Here is a 21,350-nt window from a genome sequence, read left to right as displayed (position 1 = left end):
GAAGCAGCAGAAGCAGCAAACACGACGTCCAAACTACAACAGCAACAATAATAACAGTAAACATAACTGCATTAGAAGTCATCCAGCATAACGGATTGACAATCTTGTCTTATACATAACATGAAACGATTATTCGTCCATAATGAGAAACAGTCACAAACTCAAAAGAAAAAAAAAGCCCAACCAAATAAGATGTCTAAGCCTTTGGCTCTTTATTAGCCCTTATTTTAAAAACTGCATCATTGTTTTAGCCAAATCGGAGCTGCAACATAAGTGATTTCATTCACACACCCAGCAAGCGGCTTTTATTCTTTTAACTGTCGTATTTCCTTTATTTTCTTGGAAAGTTCGTTTCCACTCCCAAACTCCCTTATAAATAGTTTATAATACACACACACACACACACACACACACACACACACACACACACACACACACACACACACACACACACACACACACACACACACGCATACATACATACATACTTTACTTTCGTATATACATTTTATTGAAACTGAATTTTTATCATGCGAGTCCAGTTTCCGAGTCTCATGCGACACCGAATACTTATGTATTGAAGAATATGAATATTTTGATAAAGAAAATAACAACGATTGTGAGACAAAAAAAGGTGAGAAATGATGTTTTTTTAACACTTCACCGTGAATATATATTTTTCACTCAAGCGTTGATACACAATATAAATATAGAGTTGTACATACATATCACATTCATTCATAAAAACACATACATACATACATACATACATACATTCAGGCATGCTTGTATACATACATATACATATATGTATGCATACATGCACACAGAAATAGATAGACAGATAGACATAACGTCGTTTCTTATCGTTAATCGTTCATTTTGTTATTATACATAGATCACTTATTCCTCAGTGATATACATTCTCGTACTTCTCGTTAGCTTCTTCTTAAAACTGAGAGAATTAGTTCTGTTAATGTTTATTTTTCATTTTCATTTTATAAGTAATTATTAGTTTGTTTCATATTAGCTTTTTTCTATTTTACAAATTTTGTAACATCTGTAGGTTATGAGTAAAACAAATGTCAAAAGAATGGTGCAGCAACCCAAAATATGACAAGACAGTAGCTGCCAAAATGTGAAACGAAACACTGTTTCTGAGCACCAATTACGAGGTTCATGTAGCGGAGCCTGGAAATGTGGTTTCCAGATAGAATAAAGCCAGTAATTACCAAAGCCGAACCAAACGGCCAAAAACAATGTCAACGACATTTGCGTGACATGTGATGCTGAAAAAAACTTTTCACTGTCAGTGAAATGGTCGTCATATTCATAGCGGTGAAATTTGACCTGACGCCACAAAAGAAGTACTAATTTGAGGGCACCAAATGATCCGCCGACTAAAAGGTAAATTGGTATTTTTGGCTCCTTGGGACATTCATCGAGATATTTTACACCTAATAAAAAAGAAAGAAGATACAGAAGTAAAAGTTGGAAAAAAGAACAATAACACAAAAAGAAAAAAAAAATACATCGGTAACTTCAAGAAATTTGGTAAATATAAAAGTATTTTATAAATTTATAAATGAATAAATAAATAAATGAAATTTGAGATAATTATGTTATTTACGAAATTCAGTTGCACAAAATTTCAGTATCATAATAGTAATTTTTAAATAACAGTTCGTAACAGTAATTTCCTTCGAAACTTTTGATTATTTTCTTTCTTATTTTTGATAAGAAGAATTCTTCCCGAGATATTAAGAGGAACATTAAGCAACCTATGTAAGGTGATACAATATCTTTTATTTCGCTCTATATTTAGTTACTGACATCATATATATTTTGCCTAACGTTTCACCCATATTGCTCAAAGTTTGTTTTAGATATTTAATATCATTTACAAATTACAATGCTTCAAGCAAATTATAATACTTTATTTTAAAGATTCTTTTAAACTATAAAGGCATATGTCTAGTTATAATCAAGTAATAGGAGAAGTTAATTTAAAGAAGGAATATGAAAATCGAATAAGTAACTGGTAAAAATATGTTGAAATTTTCAAATATTTAAAAGAAAAATGCGTATTCAATTTAAATAATGCGCCTATACGTTTTGAAAAATATTTTTTTATGGTAAGTGTTCCGTCAACAAGAAAATATGACACAATTAATTTTTAAGAGATAGCTTTTCCATGCGTATCTTTATATACTTGTCAACTGAACTTAATATAGTTCTAAAAATACAAAATATAAATGTTAATTTATTTTATCAATCAATAACACATCGAAACCCATTCAACAATTCAGAAAACAGTATAAATTATATATATAAAATGACTACACGTGTTTCATAACTAATTTTCAAATAGAAAGGAAATTTAAATCGATTAAAATCAATTCAAATTATCGAAAATAAATTCTATTCAAAAATACAGCTAATCGTCAGGTCTAAATACAACAACAATAATAATAATAATAATTAATAAATGTATATATCAACCAACAACAAGTACCAAATGAATTTATATAAAATACTTATTTTATAAAGATAGAAAAATATTATTAAAAATATCAAAATAATAAACATTCCAAAATCATCCCTACATCCATTATAATATATGCTAACATGTATATTATATACAAAAACCAGCGAAATAAACAAACAAAAAAGGCTAAACGGCCAGACGTGAAAAAGTATGTGTATATTGAACGCTGTGAAGCACGAACTGGAAGGACGAAAATGTACGTGCGAGCTTGGGGAGACCAAGATATGAAAAGAGTGAGTGACTGGACACATGTGACCAGTGAGGGGTAAGGAGAGGCTCAGTGGTCAAAGCGTCGAGCGTGTTGTGTTCTTGAACAAGACACTTTATTTCACGTTGCTCCAGTTCACTCAACTGTAGAAATGAGTTGCAACGTCACTGATGCCAAGCTGTATCGACTTTTGCCTTTCTCTTGGATAACAGCGGTGGTGTGGAGATGGGAATCTGGTATGCATGGGCGACTGCTGGTCTTCCATAAAAACAATCCCGGTGAGGCGACTTTCCGCCCAGACTTGTACCCCGGAGGGGAAACCTCTTAGCTGCACCCACTGTCATTCATGACCGACAGAGTCGTGTTCATATATATATATATATATATATATATATATATATATATATATATATATATATATATATATATATATATATATATATATATATATATATATATATATATATATATATATATCGCACAATACAATTTTGTACGCATTAGCTAACGACATTAATAGCACATAGCACATATGCGCATAAGTAAACAAGTAAACGATGTTATTTGGGAAATTTAATAGAAAATATTAATAATAATGTAAAGAGTAATGAAAGATAATCTTCACAGTTCCTGTCGAGTCTCTTTTCTTCCTTTCCTTTTTGTCATTTTTGTAAAATTCAGTACGAATTTTTGGACCAAAATATTTTCAATTCGTTAAAAATATAAATTTAGAAAGCCAAAAACACTAGAAGTAAAACAAAATACATCAATATGTTTTCCAAAGAATTTAACGCTGATATAATCTAGTCTTTTCATCATTTATCATCTTCTTTAGTAAAATATATTCTCTCATAAATAATAACAGCTATAGTAATAAAACGAATGAATTATCTGTTTATACTTTTTATTGAAATATTCACTAATTTAAGAGAGTCAAAAATATTCGGGTTTTTTTTTATCACGTGCATGAAGGACGAAGCAAGATTTGTGAAATTGGGTTTTGTATGTATTTATATATGTATGTATGTATGTATGTGTATGCATGTATGTATGTATGTGTGTATGTATGCATGTATGTATGTATGTATGTATGTATGTAAGTATGTATGTCGGTATGTATGTATGTATGTATGTATGTATGTATGTAGGTAGGTAGGTGTATATATTTTTAAAGGCACAGGCGTACATACACGGGCATAGAAGGACGTACATATAACTACGCATATACACTCATATCGATAAATATTTAGATAGACAGACTGGCATACAGCTAGCTAGATAGCTAGCTAGCTAGATAGATAGATAGACAGACAGACAGACAGACAGACAGACAGACAGACAGACAGACAGACATATAGATAGATAGATAGATAGATAGATAGATAGATAGATAGACAGACAAACAGACAGATAGACAGACAGACAGACAGACAAACAGACAGATACATTTCTTTTATTAGCCACACAGGGCTCAACGAAGATGGGACAAATACAATGTAGAGCTTTTCTTTTTGGGAGGGGGAAGGAAGGAAAAAAAAAAAAAATTGGTGGTGTCGATCAAAAGGGATCGTAGGAAGGGAAAAAGGGGCAGTTCGATCAAAAGGGATCGAAAAAAAAGAAAAGGAAAGGCCGATCAATAGGGATCGTGTATCACACAGTAATGTTCTCGTGTAAAAAGAGGGGAGGACAGTTTAGGTTTAGCCGTGGAAGGAAAAGCCCACGGAAAAGACCACGGTAACCTTGGTCAATATTCTCATTGAAGAAACTATAACAGTAAGTGACTCTCTTTTGCCTTTTTTTTTTTTTTTTTCTTGTTCATAGGGTTATGCTCAAGATGGCTCCGTCGTTCACAGAGCCATCTTGAGCATGACAAACAGACAGATAGATAGATAGATAGATAGATAGATAGATAGATAGATAGATAGATAGATAGATAGATAGATGCATACGTACACACATACTTCCTGTCATGTATATATGCATAATATATATATAAGCCAGTGGAGGCGTAACGGGCCAGTGGTTAGGACAGCGGACTCACGGTCGTTGGATCGCGGGAGAAGTGGTTGCTTGGTTGGAGAAGCTTAGCTTAGTTACGCAGGGAATTAGCAATCGAGCAGTTTCACATCATGTTTTGAGGGGTTAGCGTTGCACTGTATTTAGAAGTGAGCAAAGCAGTCCAACAAGATGTGGGACGAATATGAGCAAGGTTAAATGACGCTTTTACTGTGTAAACATTTTGACCTGCGGGAAAGTTGAAAAGAGGACAATTTTTATGATGAGAGATATCACGGAGCGGTTAAGAAAGGCGGATCCAGTAAGAAGAAATTGGTATGTAGCATAGTCAGAGGGAAGTGTTGATTGGCGTGATTGTAGCAGCACAACGACGGGGGTTGTCTTGCAATTAGGTGAAGTCGAGGTAGATGATGCAGCCTGGCCTAGAAAATTGATCAGAATTATATCAATGTGACGAATTGGTTGCTGCGGTGAAAGGAATAAATTTAACTTTGAAATAAAGGTTGTGTGATGCTCAGATCGGAACTGATTTGCATACGTTACTTGGGATCAGTAATTACTCGTGAGAACAGAATCCAAACAAAGGAAGCTGCAGAGATTACTGTAAGTAAAACAATTCCTGGATATCCTTGAAGAGTTGATCAAAGAATTTGAAAAGAAACTACGAGTAATCCTTTTGCCTCAGTAGAAAATAGAGCAGATGTTCTTACTAGTGTGAGAAAAACCTGGATGGGGTTACCAAAGTATTTAGAGACAGGAGTGACTATAGTGAGCTGTTTAATGACTTGGAGTTGAAGCGGAACTACGAAACGCATCATCTAGGGGTGAATAGAAATTACTTTTGACCACAAAGGTTGACCCTCATGTCGTTGGGGAGAATATTTGGAAGATGGTTTGAATTTGTGACAGATGTCAATCGATGGACCCCGCACCAAGTGTGTATGAAAGGGTATACGTTCAAATGAGAAGCAATTGGGAGCAGTTGGCAATGGGTGTGACGCGCTACTAGCAGGGGATTGTATCAGGTCATGCCTGACTGTGGGCCTGAATGGGTAGCTGTACGTGGAGGAAGATTAGGGCAATGGGGGGAGAGTTGAAATTAATAAAGTTCTGAAGGACATATTTGGTGGGAGGAGTCCAGTGGATGGAGTGCTGTTGGACGTCAGTACCGTGTTTCATTCAGAATTATGAGAAAGATACTGGAGAAGCAGAAGGTCAGGTGCTACTTTAGAGCCGCGTGCAGGCCGAGTAGAGATAGTTCATAGAGAAGCAACATTGGAAATCAAATCCATAGTCGAAAGCGATCGAACATCCCCAATCGAGTTCGTATCCTAGTACAGCATATTGCTTCGGTCAGATCAAACGGAAAAGTCCGGGTTCCAGACAGCCGTATTCTAGTATGAGTGGAGACATCCAATTAGAATAACAGCAGATATCGAAGATGAAGGATTTGCATCTGTTCATGTCACGTGTCGGAGATGAGATTTGCTTGAAGCCAGCCCATGTGTACTGTATATTCTAGTGGAAGAAGGGAAGGGTGATTGAGGGTGATTCCCTGAATAACATTTTTGTAAAGAGATCAGTGAGTTGAGTGATGTTATAAATTAAACAAATGAAATGGACAATGGTGTTGAGTAAGCCGTACGTAGTGGTCGGTTTCTTTTTTTCCTCTGAAGCAGATTACTAGGGCGTTGATAGAAAGAGCGAAGAGTGAGGGAGAAAATCAGTTTTCACACAAAATAGACATTATTTTCTTTTCGAGGGAAAATCTGTTATCTTTTTCTCCTGCAGTGAAATAGTTTTTCCTCTGATCCATTACGCCCCGTCATATATATATATATATATATATATATATATATATATATATATACACATACACACATACACACATACACACATATATATATATGAAAGCGATAGTACTATTAAAAATACCAACGCTTGTGGCAACGACTACAATCCGTAAAAAATATATACATAAGAAATATATGTATGTATATATATATATATATATATATATATATATATATATATATATATATATATATATATATATATATATACACACACAAGGGTACTACACGAGCACCTGTATCGTTAAAAATAGAAGTCAAAAATACTTCTATGCTACGGAATAGTCAAAAAATTAAAACAGGTATACAGGCATGATATGAAAACAATTGAGAAATACTGATCAGTCTCGTCATCGCCATGTTTTCAGGCAAATGGAGTGCGATTATTTTCCTGAGTCAATTAACGAACCGCAACTCAACTACTTTAGATGCAGAAAACAAAATATTATTAACACACGTGGTTTTATTGTCTTCTTTTCGTCATATATGTTTAGCTGTCTAAATAGCACATAATGTATCAGAAGAAAAAAAAAACTGGATATTTTTGATTCATAAATCAATATTTTCCTATAAAATAGATGGTGTAAGAATTAAATCTCTCTTTCAGATGTTCACGCCACAATATAATATTTCTAATGAAGTAATCAAATATACAATATGCTACTTATACCTAATTTTTTTTTCCTATTTACATATGTTTATATATCATTAAAAATAAATCTTCGCTTGATAGACATTAGACTGGCTCAGCATCATCAAAAAAATTCTTGTAATTAATTTCTATATTAATGGATAAATGAGAAGAAAAACAAACCTGAAAAGCTGTTACCAAAAAAGAAATAATAATAATAATAATAATAATAATAATAGTAGTAGTAGTAGTAGTAGTAGTAGTAGTAGTAGTAGTAGTAGTAGTAGTAGTAGTAGTAAGAAGAAGAACAACAACAACAAGAAGAACAAGAAGAAGAAGAACAAGAAGAAGAACAACAAGAAGAAGAAGAACAAGAAGAACAAGAACAAGAAGAACAAGAAGAACAAGAAGAACAAGAAGAATCGTTTGAAACAATTTTAGTAAGGAAATGGCAATAATATATTCCTTGTCTGATGAAAAGAGATAATTTTTTCCAACAAACTACAAAATAAGAGGAAAAAGAAGAAATAAATAAGTAAAAGTAAGAATTATCAAAACCTGGTATAATTTTCTTTATGTTCCATGGCATTGTGTCGTCCGTTATGTGATAAAAATTCATTCATAGAATATAGTCTTTGTTATAGAAAAAAAAACAAAAAAACGTTTGGTTGATTTCGCTTTGGTCGTATGAGTTATTTGATACTAATTTTGTAGAAATACATTTATGTGATATATCTTATTTCTCCCAAAAAGAAAAAGTTAACATATCAATCTTCTCGGGATAAATCTCTTTGTCTCTCTGTCTCTCTCTCCCCCTTTTCTTCCTCTCCATATATATAGATATATGTATATATAACTTACAAGCTTCATTATCTTACAGCTGTTTCTACAGAAGATGCAGTGGACTCATAGCTGAGTGCCTGTGTGGTCCGCGTTTCAGAGGTGGAAGTTTATATGTAGGATATCAGTGGGTATCAAAGAGAGTATGGCACCCTAATTTGGTCACCACCTGGTGCCATACTCTCTTTAGTACCGACTGACATCCTACATATAATCTTCCACCTCTAAAACACGGACCATACATTCAAACCATATTTTCAATCCAACAAAATAAGAACCACTGCCTAAATTTACCCTTCCTAAAAAACTGATCCTTAGAACGAATATACCTACTTATCCACCACTGGAAAAATAACATGAATCTTGGAAGGCAACACTTGAAGTATATGACATATTTCTCTTTCCTATACCTAATCCATTTTACTACAGTTTACTCCTCTCACACTCAAAGTCTTGCTCCTGTTCTTCTTATGTCCTCTTCAATAAGAAAAATATACTGTACCTATTAGTTACTCGATTTTCAGTACGAATACGGACCGCGAAAGCGTGGCCCATCGATCCATTATGCTGGCTATCGTCTAACAATGCTGATTAGTAAATCAGTTTTTCGGAGTTGCATCATGGTTATATCGATATAATGTAGGATAAATATAATAATAACAGTAATTCTAGGATAGAAATTATAGATGTTTAATACATCGCTACTCGCGTTTCCACTTGATTTTAACATCAGATTTGGTATCCTTGTGATTAGTACAGTATAGTCTGTATTATCCTTGGGCATCCAGTTGATCATAATCATTGATTCATTTCATCAGGTGATTCTGCATTCTGGGATGAATCACAGAGGGACGTTTATCCCTTCTTGCCGATATGAAGGATAAACATCCCTTTGTGATTCATCCAATAATGCAGTATCACCTGATGAAATTAATCATTGATGATGATCAACCGGATGCCTACGGATAATACGGACTATACCGTACTAACCACAAGGGTACTAACTCTGAAGTTAAAATCATGTGATCTGTGTAAACGCGTGTAGCGATGTATTAAACATTTATAAATTCCATCCTATCATCATCATTATTATTATTATTACCATTATTATTATTATTATTATTATTATTATTATTATTATTATTATTATTCAGTAGTTTTATTTTTATAACGTGCTTTCACTTCACTACCGAGCGCAGCTCTGTGCGCCTTGGGTATGTGCTGTGGTTTGCTGTGGTGCTCTTATGTTTACTGTATTGAAAGTGTTTTGCGTAGAATGTGTGCAGTACCCAGTAGTGCAATTTTCTGTATGTTATATATATTTGTAAGTCCTGGTGTTTTTGTTATGTATTTGTCTGAATATTTTTTTATTATACCTAAGGCACCTACTATGATAGGAATTGTTTCTGTTTTTAGATTCCACATTCGAGTTATCTCTATTTCCAGGTCTTTGTATTTTGAAAGTTTTTCCATTTCTTTTAGAGAAACGTTGTCATCTGCTGGTATTGAAACATCAATTAGAAGGCATTTTTTTCCTTCATGGTCTTTGACAACTATATCTGGTCTATTTGCCTTAATTTCTCTATCTGTGTGTATTGGCATATCCCAGAGTATGGTTGCTTTCTCGTTTTCTGTGACCTTTTCTGGCGTGTGTTTATACCATCTTTTTTCTGTTGCTATTCCATAATGTTGGCATAGCTTCCAGTGTATATAGGTCCCAGCTCTGTCGTGTCTGTGAATATATTCCTTCTTAGCCAGGACTGGGCAGCCAGAGATAATATGATTTATTGTTTCTTGTCGATCTCCACATATTCTACAGTTACTTGTTATATTTCTTTTCATTATGTGTTTTTGGTAATTTCTGGTGGGGAGGCTTTGGTCTTGTGCAGCAATTAAAAATCCTTCAGTCTCTGCTTTGAGTCCTGAGCTTCTCAGCCATTGCTGGGATTTTTCTCTGTCTATTTCTTTCGCATTTAATTTAGCCCAGTATTTACCATGTAGGGGCTTTTCTTGCCATCGTTTTATCATGGTCCGTTGCTGTTCTAGTTTTAGTTTGGATTTCATTTGTTTTATAGCTTTTGTTGTTTCTTCTTCTTCTTCTTCGTATTTGTTAGGTAGATTGATTTCTTGTTTGTATTTGTCAGCTTCCTTAAATACTGAAAACAGTTTTTTGTTTTGCTCGTGTTTTGTGGCTATTTGTATTAGTTTCCCTTGCTTCTGGAGTAGGTATTTTTGCAGTCCTATGGTGGTTATTTTATAATAGTTTTCTAGCTGTATAAGACCCCTGCCACCTTCTGTGCGTTGTATATATAGCCTTTCTATGTCAGATTTTGGGTGGTGCATCCTATATCCTGTCATTATTTTTCTTGTTTTCCTGTCTATTTTACATAGTTCGTTTAGTGTCCAGTTAAGGATGTTGTAGCTGTAGCTTATAACTGGGACAGCTAAAGTGTTGATACCCATTATCTTGTTTTTAGCATTGAGCTCTGTTTTTAGTATTGATCTAACTCGTCTGTAGTACTCTTTCTTTATTTTTTCTTTCATTTGTGTATGTTGTATCCTATCTAGTTCATTGACTCCTAAATACTTATATGGTTGGCTTTCGTCTAGTTCTCTTATTTCATTGGCTTTATCTAGTGTTATATTGCTACTTTTAACTAATTTTCCTCTTTTCAGGGTTGCTTTGGCACATTTTTCTAATCCGAATTTCATTTCTATTTCCTTGGTAAAGCCGTGTACTGTCTGTAGTAGTGTTTCTAGCTCTTTGTCGTTTTTTGCATATAATTTTAGGTCATCCATATGTAGAAGGTGGCTGACTGTTTTTCCATAGCATTTGTAACCACATCCAGTTCTATTTAGCAATTCTGTTAAAGGTGTGAGTGCCAGGCAGAACAGGAGTGGAGAGAGCGTATCTCCCTGGAATATTCCTCTTCTAATGGGGATGGCTTTCGTTTTCACAAGTCCCTCTTTTGTTTGGAGCTGTAGCACTGTCTGCCATTTGTTCATTGAGTGCTCTATGTATTTTATGATAATTGGTGCCACCTTGTTTATGGCTAGTGTTTCCAGAATCCACGTGTGGGGAACACTGTCGAAAGCCTTTTGGTAGTCCACCCAGGCCATACTGAGGCCTTTCTTCTTTCTGCGGCTGTCTTCAGTTATGGCTTTATTGATCAATAATTGATCTTTACAGCCGTATGAGCCCTTGCAGCATCCCTTCTGCTCTTCTGGAAACAGGTTGTTATTTTCCAGGTGTTTACTCACTCTCTGCGATATTATTGCAGTAAAGGCTTTGTAGATCGTAGGGAGACAGGTTATAGGTCTATAGTTTTGTGGTTTCTCCGTTTCCGTGGATTTGGGGATTAAGATGGTTTTCCCTTTTGTGAGCCATTCAGGCATTGTTTCTGGATCTGCTATTATGTTGTTAAAGTTTTCTGCCAGCTTTTTATGCATTGCTGGCAGGTGTTTTAACCAGAAATTGGGGATCTTGTCGTGTCCAGGTGCTTTCCAGTTGCTTAGTCTTTGCAGTGTCTGGGTGACCTCTTCAGTTGTTATAGGGGCCCAGAGTTGCTCAGGTGCTAAGTTCGTTGTTTTAATGGTCCTTTTTTGGGGTTGTTGCTTCACCGACCATATTTGTTTCCAGAATTTCTCTAGTTCTTCTGCTGTTGGTGCTGAAGTAATGTCTATTTTATTTTTACCCAGTTCTTGGTAGAGTTTTTTGGGGTTGGATTTGAACTGTTTGTTTTGTTCAAAGAAACGTTGGCGTTTCTCATACCGGCGGATCCTCTGTGCTTTGGCAAGGATGTCTTGCTTTAGTTTTTCTTTTGCCTCAGGTAAGTCTTTTTCTGTAATGCTGTATTTGTACAGTATTTTTGTTTTCTTCTTGTTACTTAGTAGTGCTGATTGTTTACTAATTTCGTTGAGAATCGATAAATCTGTTCTCTTTTTTTTAATTTTGTTCTGGATGTTATTTATCCACAAGGTCTCTTTGGGTGGTAGAACTCCTGTTCGGATGGGTTTGAGTGAGTATCCTGCTTCTTTTGTGGCTGCAGTGGCTGCCGCATATATCATGTCATTTAGCTCAGTGATATTGCCTGTTGTTTCTGTGGTTGTTAGTTCCGTGACGGCCAGGTTTATGCTATTTATTATTGATGTTGTTTTATTGTCTATTTTGATTTTTGGGAGATATAATCTGTGGTCCATTCTAAGATCTGTGGTTTTCAGTTCTTCGGTTATTTTCATTTTCATAGTATCGTAATTATTAGGTTTCCCTTCGTTATTTCCAGGCTTTATATTTGTTTTGCCTTCCTTTTCATTCATATGTTTGTCTGTGGTGTTCTGGATTGGTGCTTTTTGTACACTATTAAACATCTCTACGGTCTGGGTTTGTTGTTTTTTGTTTACTTCGTTTTTGCCGGGCATGTTACGTTTGTCCTCGTGTTTTGCTATCTCAGTGTTTATATTATTATTTGGCATTGCTGTGTGACTACTATCTAGATTTTCCTGATGTATTTTTTCTTTCAAATGTTCTATTTCTATTTCTGATATTTTTTTTGCTTTTAGAATATATCTTCTTATGTTAGCTAGTTTGTTAGGGTTCATTGTTTTATCGAGGTCTATATTTACATTATTTTTCTTCCATGTTTTATATGTATGTGTTGTTGCGTTTTCGTTTTTTGGGTAGAGTACTGCTGTGAAATAGGCGTGTAGGATCGAAATGTGTTCCTCACGTGTCCATTTATGCCGTTTTGGTTTTGTTTGCGGGACATGAGGAACAACGTCCGGCCCTTTATTTTGACGGTCGTCGTTTTCGTAGGGTACCGGTTCGTTTATTTCTGTTGTCAGATTGTTTTGCACGTTCATATCTTCGTATTTTTTTCTTAACAAGCTTACAGTACGTACTTCTCGGTTGTTATTCTTGGGTGAAATAATACCGGTGTTATTTAATATGTTTATAATTTTTTTGTACATGGTGTTTTGGGGTTCGGAGATGGTCTGATTTTTATGTAACACGTGTGTTTACGATCGCTGTGCGGGTAGTGGAGGTATCAAGTTAAAATACATCATTATATTTGTAAAAATAGAGATAAATTTCAATGAGTATTACTTACTCGGATATAGTCCAACCCTTTGTCAGCTATTTTTTGTATATGGTGTTTGGGTTTGGGGATGGTCTGTATTTTGATGTAACACGTGTGTTTACGATCGCTGTTCGGGTAGTGGAGGTATCAAGTTAAAATACATCATTATATTTGGAAAAATAGGAATAAATTTCAATGAGTATTACTTACTCGGGTATAGTCCAACCCTTTGTCAGCTATATTTGGGCTCCACGCGATGTCTTTATTTCCGATGTTTTTGGATATTATTATTATTACCATTATTATTATTATTATTATTATTATTATTATTATTATTATTATTATTATTATTATTATTAAAATTCTCAATCGCAGGATAATGCTAATAATATAGCCTGAACATGATAAACTACCCCTATTTTGCAGAAAAAAGGTGATTAGCTAGGGGTAGTTTATCTTGTTCAGGCTATATTATTAGCATTATCCTGCGATTGAGAATTTAAATATCACTTCTTTAACTTTCTAAGACAACTCAAGGCTTCTAAGGGCAAAATTCGTTTGTTTGTTTACGTTTATCGTAATTTGAATTTATCATCATCATCATCATTATTATTATTATTATTATTATTATTATTATTATTATTATTATTATTATTATTATTATTATTGTTGTTGTTGTTGTTTTGCTGTCGTTGTTGTTGTTGTTGTTATATATGCAGGGTTTGCCAAAGGTCACCAGACAATAAATCAAAATTCCATTAATACTTAATATTCAATTTTATGTATTTACTTGGAATAAAGGTACCGTTCAAGAAGGACTTCAGTTTGAGCAATTTTCATAATGTTTCATATTTAGATGCTTTTATTAAATTCATTCAGTTGTTAAACATAAATAAAACTTGGAATTAAATGTGTTTGATTTATTGTCAGGTGACTTTTGGATAACACGGATATCAAATTATTTCATTTATGCATTAATGTTCGAAACCTAGGTACAAGTAGTAACTATTGAAAATATCGTTATTTTCCATTCCCTTCGAAATAACTCTTAATCGTGGTTTCGACTTTGACTGTTCCTTTTAGCATGTAAGGTGTCCTGTTAGGGTCACTTCTTTTGTGTATAAATGTACACTAATTTTATATGAATAATATGTTGTCTATTGACTATTCTATGCATGCTAGCCACTGGTAGAAAAATTCTCTAATTTTCCTACACTATATATATATATATATATATATATATATATATATATATATATATATATATATATATATATATATAGAAGAAGAAGAAGAAGAAGAAGAAGAAGAAGAAGAAGAAGAAGAAGAAGAAGAAGAAGAAGAAGAAGAAGAAGAAGAATTGATCTGAATACTAGACTGATATTTTATTTACAGATTACGAAAGGATGAAAGGCAAAGTTGAAATCGGCAGAACTTGAACTGTGAGCGAGAGACTCGGAACAAATACTAGAACACTTAGTACCCAGGCCCCCAAGATTTGCATCTTGCTATTGTGTGTGTATGTGTGTGTGTGTGTGTGTGTGTGTGTGTGTGTGTGTGTGTGTGTGTGTGTGTGTGTGTGTGTGTGTGTGTGTGTGTGTGTGTGTGTGTGTGTGTGTGTGTGTGTGTGTGTGTGTGTTGTAATTAATTATCTTTGATATGCAAATGTCAATCCGGAGTTATATTTCTTTCTATAAATAAACAAGCCTTGAATATAAAGACAGCTTTTAAACAAATAAACGTCGTGTGCAAAATCGATCTCAAAGTAGCGCCTGTTATCTATATTATTCATAACTGAAACAGTTGTCTGTACATTGTAGTCCAAGACATTTTAATCTAGCATTAAATTCATTGAAATATATAAGTAATTATTGGAATAGTATTATAGTATATCCTATTCTGTATTGTTATAAAGTAGATATGATGTTTACTTATATTAACTCTGTTCAAATTTAGATGAATATTGTTCAATGTCAATAAATATAATAACCAAAACTTCACATTTATCGATTACGTTTCCGGAATAGAAAAAAATTGTTTTGTTTAATGCATTGCCTAATTAATCATAGTATCTTGACAAAAGCGAACATTAATTTTCAGGAAGAATGAGAATTTAATGGACAGAAAAAAATATGAGAAAAAAATCAATAGCAACGATAGTATCTTATTTTAATTTTCTTATATCAGAAAATCAGAAGACGAGAAGCTATAACTTGAGAATATTCAAGATGTTTTCTCGTAGAATGAATAATATACAAAAGTTTGTTGTGTACAACTGGTGAGGGTTCAGTAATTTCTTACAGAACAACCTGGTTTTTTTTTCATAGTGATTAAATGTTTGTGCTAACTGTCTTCACCAAATCGACATTGCCTGTACAGATGCACGGTGTGGAATTGGAATTGATCGCTGAGCGACGTGAAATGAAGTATTTTGTTCAAGAACACAACACATCGCCCAGTCCTGGAATCGAGACGACAATCTTGCAATCGTGTGTGATACATCCTAACCATTTGGCCAGTTGCCTTCATATATCAAGTAGAATATTTATTAAAAATACTTGCAGAAACTTTTGAACTCAAGTAGTTATAAAGATGAAGACAATTGCACATTTCAAAAAGACTAGCAAGGTACATACGAGTGGACGATTAATAAATAAAATCAATAGTGTCTACACAACAAAAGTTCAAATTTAATAACTTCTCCTTCCTAATTCCTTCCAAATTATCCATTATCGCAATTTTCTTGTGGATTATTGATCAGCCATTTGTTTAAATCCTTATGACCTTCCTGATTCTTTAAACAACAGCCTCGTTGCTCATACGTGACCATCGTCCATCTTTCTTTTCTTCACGTGACCATCTTTCCTTTCCTGCACGGACGTTCAAAAGAACGGACGTGTAATTTCTCTTTCTCCCAGCGTTCACTATTTTCTTCTCGTTCTTGACTAACGACCCTCCATATTTGTTTTCGTTCGGTTTCCTTGTATGTCTTCATTGTCATGTTTTTGTACCCAACTTTGTCCCCCCCTATAAATCCTAAATTTTATTTTAGAATTTATGGGAGCAACTGTTTTTGAAGACTCATATTGTCGTTGAATGCTCAAAATGAGGAGTAGATAGAGAGCCGACAACTAATGAAGGGTCCTTTCTCTGTGTTTACTTGCCCTGTTTTCCATTTTTTCTCGTTGTACTTATTTAACTCGTTTGTTTACGTATTCCATGTTATTTGCACCGTTGGTGACGTCCTGTACCCATATATGAATGTATATATTATTATTATTATTATTATTATTATTATTATTATTATTAAATATGTATGTATGTATGTATGTATGTATGTATGTATGTATGTATATGTATATACGAGTTGGTATCAACAAGTTTGCGGACTAGTTCTGTAGCGCGCCTACAGATGGTAGCACACGGTTGCGTGCGCAATAAGAGCTAGCAGTGAATTTCATGAAACAGTGTACCGAGTGCGAAATTTAGGTTTTTGTGATCATGTGTATGTTGTAGTCTGCGATTTTCTCACGGACAGGAACACAGAGCCAACGTGAAGCTTTGAATTAAACTTGGGATGTCTGCAACAAAGACATTGTGCATGCTTTGGCAGGCTTACAGTGATGAGGCATCGGATTGTACGCAGTGTTTCGAGTGGTGCCTCAAAAGCGGAATAACATCCCTGGAATACGTTATGCGATCTGAAAGCCCTGCTACGAACGTCATCCCCGGAGATGTGGTATTGTACATCGAGAATTCCCTCCAGGGCCAGACCATCAATCGAAAGTTCTACTGCGATGTTTTGAAGCGTTTGAGGGAGAACATTCAGTGAAAACGACCGAAGCTCTGGAGTGTGAAGAATTAGATTCTTCACGACGACAATGCACCCTGTCACCGCACTCTCTTCACTCGCGAGTTTCTTGCCAAAAACAACATGGAAACGCTTCCATACACGCCCTTTTCGTTGGATTTAGCACCTCCGGACTTCCTTCCCTTCTCCAAGAGGAAAATGGAGCTCAAAGTCGCTGCATCGTTGTCGAGATCCACAGTGAGTCGCAAAAGATCCTCGACTCGCTTATGGAAAACGACTACCAGGCCGGATTCCAAAAGTAACTGGAACGCTGGGACCGATGTATTGCCGTACAAGATGACTATTTTGGAGACGATGCTAAAACTTAGGTAAATTACTTTTTTATTAAACATAATTAATCTGGGAACATAGAAGTTTTGAGACTTTATGAAGAGAGGCAGTTATAACTGTCTTAGATCATTCTAATTTTCTGTATCATTATTATACATCTCATAAGCTGATCGAACAACTTTTGTTATTCCACATTGAAGGGGACGGCTGTAACAGCAGTTTGAACGCACCCTACTAAACACTGCTTGTCACAGCTTACTAGTTTTTAGAATGCAGTCGAGATTTAAAGTCAATTTGAAAGCTCGCTATGCAATAAAACTTTTGGTCAAACTGGGGTAAAACGTTAGAGAAACTTAAATTCTCTAGACTGCTTGTGAATTATTTTTTTCGCTCATACAAGAGGTTCAAGAATGGCAGAGAGGAGGTGAGAGACGGCGAGAGTTGTGGGAGCGCGAGGGACGTCAGAGCATCAAAACTGGTTGTGAATATTTGCAATTTTCTGAATGAAGACCGTCATGTGTCTATAAATACAACAAGTATAGTTTGAACTTAGTGCGGCAAATGTACATAGATCTGAATAATCACGAAGATCTGAATATGCGCAACATTTGTTTGTTCCTAGGATGGGTGCTCGGTGACGAGCATCCTGGTAATCAACTATTTGAGAGGAATGGGCATTAAACCTGTCCCTCACACTACCTACAGTCCAGACCTTGCCCCCTTCTGATTTATTATTGTTCTCTAAGATGGACGAAAGCCTCAGAGGCTGTCGGTTTGAAGACGAATGCGGCTGTAACGAGTGTTCTGGATGCCTTCAATTTAGAGGACATCGAGGAAGCCTTCACCATGTAGCTGAAACACGACAACAACTGCAATGAAATGAGAAGATCGTACTTTGAAGGGGGATAGTTTTGGACTTCTTTGAAATTAATTAGTGCTTCTGAAAAAGTCTGTATATATATATATATATATATATATATATATATATATATATATATATATATATATATATATAAAGGGCATTATTACAGAAAATAATAACGCCACACAGTGGACTTCTCAAAATAACCACATTTAGTACCTAATGCGAGGAAAAACAACCAACAGAAGACGACCAACTTTCTTTTAAATAAACTTAACTGTGTATCGGCCGATTTCGCGATTACTAGAATGAATCTAGATTTCGTTCATCAGCACAGTATTGTCCCAAAAATATATACAAATAAACAGAATTCTCACCTCACCAAAAACGAACACACTACGTATCCGACAGAGTAAAGGGAATGAAGTTTATCTGTATATATCTTCATCAAAGAAGCGGGAATACTTCTGGGTTGCTTCTGGGTACCCATGTGGAGATAGGAATAAAAATTCAACATTGAATATATTCCGTGTATATATTTGATAAATAAATTCAAAAAGGGATAAAACTCTTTTACGATAAAACTTCTTGATAAAATTCTTGTAAAAGAGTTTTATCCATTTTTGAATTTATTTATTAAATATATATATATATATATATATATATATATATATATATATATATATATATACAATTAAATTTACGACTACTATTATATGAGCTAGAGATCCAAGTAGATTATCATTATGAAGTTATCTTTCAGTATAGTGGTTAGTCAATCATTGTAGTTAGAAGTGTTACTAGTTTTCGTATAGAGAGAATATACAGGGGAAAATTAAGACAAACATAAGCATAAATTATTAGTTCCTACGTACGTTTGGAACTCAGCATTACACGTTTCAAGTGTATTTGGATATTTAATTGCAATGGATCATCAGTGGAATACTTTATTACATTCTTTCACATATTTGTAACAGAGTGTATTCTGTTACAGATCTTGGAACATGTAATGCTGAGTTCCAAACTACTGCAGTGGTGAAACATACGTAGCAACCAATAATTTATCAAAGTATCGACCATCAGATGCTGTTACACACCACTGGTCACAATGCGCTTCCAATTTTGTTTTGATTGGGCAAAAAAACTTTTTCATCTCGACCCAAATTGCTTGACCAGACAAAATCAGCTTCCAACTGCCTTTACCGATCTCTTGGTTTGCACATTTATGTTTTCCTATAGATAGATAGATAGATAGATAGATAGATAGATAGATAGATAGATAGATAGATAGATTCCGAATTGAAGAATTGTATATTATGTAATGTTTTAGGAGTATAATGGATGCGGACTATTTTACAACTACTCCAGCGCAGTTAGAAAGTTAAATGTTCTCTTAAAAATAGAATAAACTGGAATGCACATGCACAGAAGCTGATTAGTATACGTGGAATGGCGACATACTTGAAAGGGAAATATACTCACTTAAAACTGTGAAGTAATTTATTGGTTAAAACATTACAATAGCGTTTTTATGGTCGACACGAAAATATAAACTCATATTACACCATAGATGTACACAAGACAATTACCTAGGGCTGATCACAATACAGCAAAACGTGCAGATGTAAAGCAAATTATTAGAAAATACTAGATTCGAGTGAGTGTGAGGAAATGTTTTATGATGCTTGTGTCGGCAAATTAGTAACGTTTCAAGGGAAATACATTTATTAGATTTTGTAGAACATTCAGCCGAAATTTGTGACACGAAATATTAGTACTTCAGTTCTAAAAGCTTGGTAAAAATTTCTTCTGTGTATGTACGTACGTATGCATATATATATATATATATATATATATATATATGTGTGTGTGTGTGTGTGTGTGTGTGTGTGTGTGTGTGTGTGTGTGTGTGTGTGTGTGTGTGTGTGTGTGTGTGTTGCAGAAACAACTACTTCACCAACAAAAAAAAAGCAACAACAGTTAATGGAGCTATTTCTTATGAAGTCCGGAAAAACTATAAGTTCGTTTTCGCCCGACAGCGTATCGAACTCTATAACAGAATTCAGTTATGACCCAGAGGAGGGTATAACGTTTGCTGCGTACTTTAGAAGGTACGAAGAAATTGCAAGCCGTGGACGGACAACGAAAATTTTAGATTATTATTACGCAAATAAGCGCTGGCTGAACATGAAAAATATTGTAATTTCATACAACCCCAAAAAACTAGTGAAATTTGTTTCCAGGAAACAGTCTAACTACTATCAAAAATATTCAGTGATAAGAGTTCCCTATTTAACACTCGATGGGAGTATTGGAATCCAGTTAAAAGAGAGGATGAAGACTTTGTGACGTATGCCGCGACCGTAAACAGAATGTGTGAAAGGTTTGAACTGAAGGAACTAACTCCTGACATGTTTAAGAGCCCCATTTTTGTACAAGGGCTTACGGCAAACAAAGATGCAGAAATACGTGCAATCCTTCGTTTTGGGATCACCACTAATTTATTATCTCCCCTTATTTCTACCTCTCCGGTGTGACTCCTCTATCCGGCATTCGCTATAAAAGAGCGCTAGCCACTACACATTCTTTATTTTCTCTCCCTGTTTCTTTCTGTGGAAGAGCGTAGGCTCGAAACGTTAAAAACTTTTTCACTTCCCAAGCGTTAAACTAATACATCTGTTTGTTGCCTACACCACCTGTCCTCGTCATATGTTTTTTTTGTGTGAATTCTCCCTATATATGTATATATATATATATATATGTGTGTGTGTGTGTGTGTGTGTGTGTGTGTGTGTGTGTGTGTGTGTGTGTGTGTGTGTGTGTGTGTGTGTGTAAATATATATATGTATATACATATACATATATGCATATATATATATATATATATATATATATATATATATATATGAGTGTGTGTGTGTGTGTGTATACATATGTATATATACATATATAGACATATAAAAATGTATATATATATATACAGATATATATATTTACAAATATACATACACACACACACACACATACATACATATATATATATATATATATATATATATATATATATATATATATATATATATATATATATATATATATATATATATATATATATATATATATATATAATGATTTGGATCATAGCTGTGTGTATCTATCTAAATAAATAAAAG

The 21,350-nt window shown here is 34.3% G+C and overlaps 1 protein-coding gene across 3 annotated transcripts in view; it reads right to left on the bottom strand.

The window, feature by feature from the left end:
• Positions 1 to 617: 617 nt before the first annotated feature.
• The window catches only part of LOC106876369 (uncharacterized), a 515,432-nt gene continuing 494,699 nt past the window's right edge, over positions 618 to 21,350 (bottom strand). For all 3 annotated transcript variants that reach the window (XM_089351223.1, XM_052967376.2, XM_014924884.3), the window contains one exon: positions 618 to 1,457. In XM_089351223.1, the coding sequence (XP_089207349.1) occupies positions 1,027 to 1,457 (431 nt within the window). In that variant the 3' untranslated portion in view covers positions 618 to 1,026. The remainder of the gene's footprint in view (positions 1,458 to 21,350) is intronic.

Source organism: Octopus bimaculoides, chromosome 4, assembly GCF_046866305.1.
Source record: "Octopus bimaculoides isolate indiv1 chromosome 4, ASM4686630v1, whole genome shotgun sequence".
NCBI classification, from domain to species: Eukaryota; Metazoa; Mollusca; class Cephalopoda; order Octopoda; family Octopodidae; genus Octopus; species Octopus bimaculoides.
The sequence above is the reverse complement of the archived record's forward strand: the minus strand, read 5'-3'. Positions and strand labels throughout refer to the sequence as shown.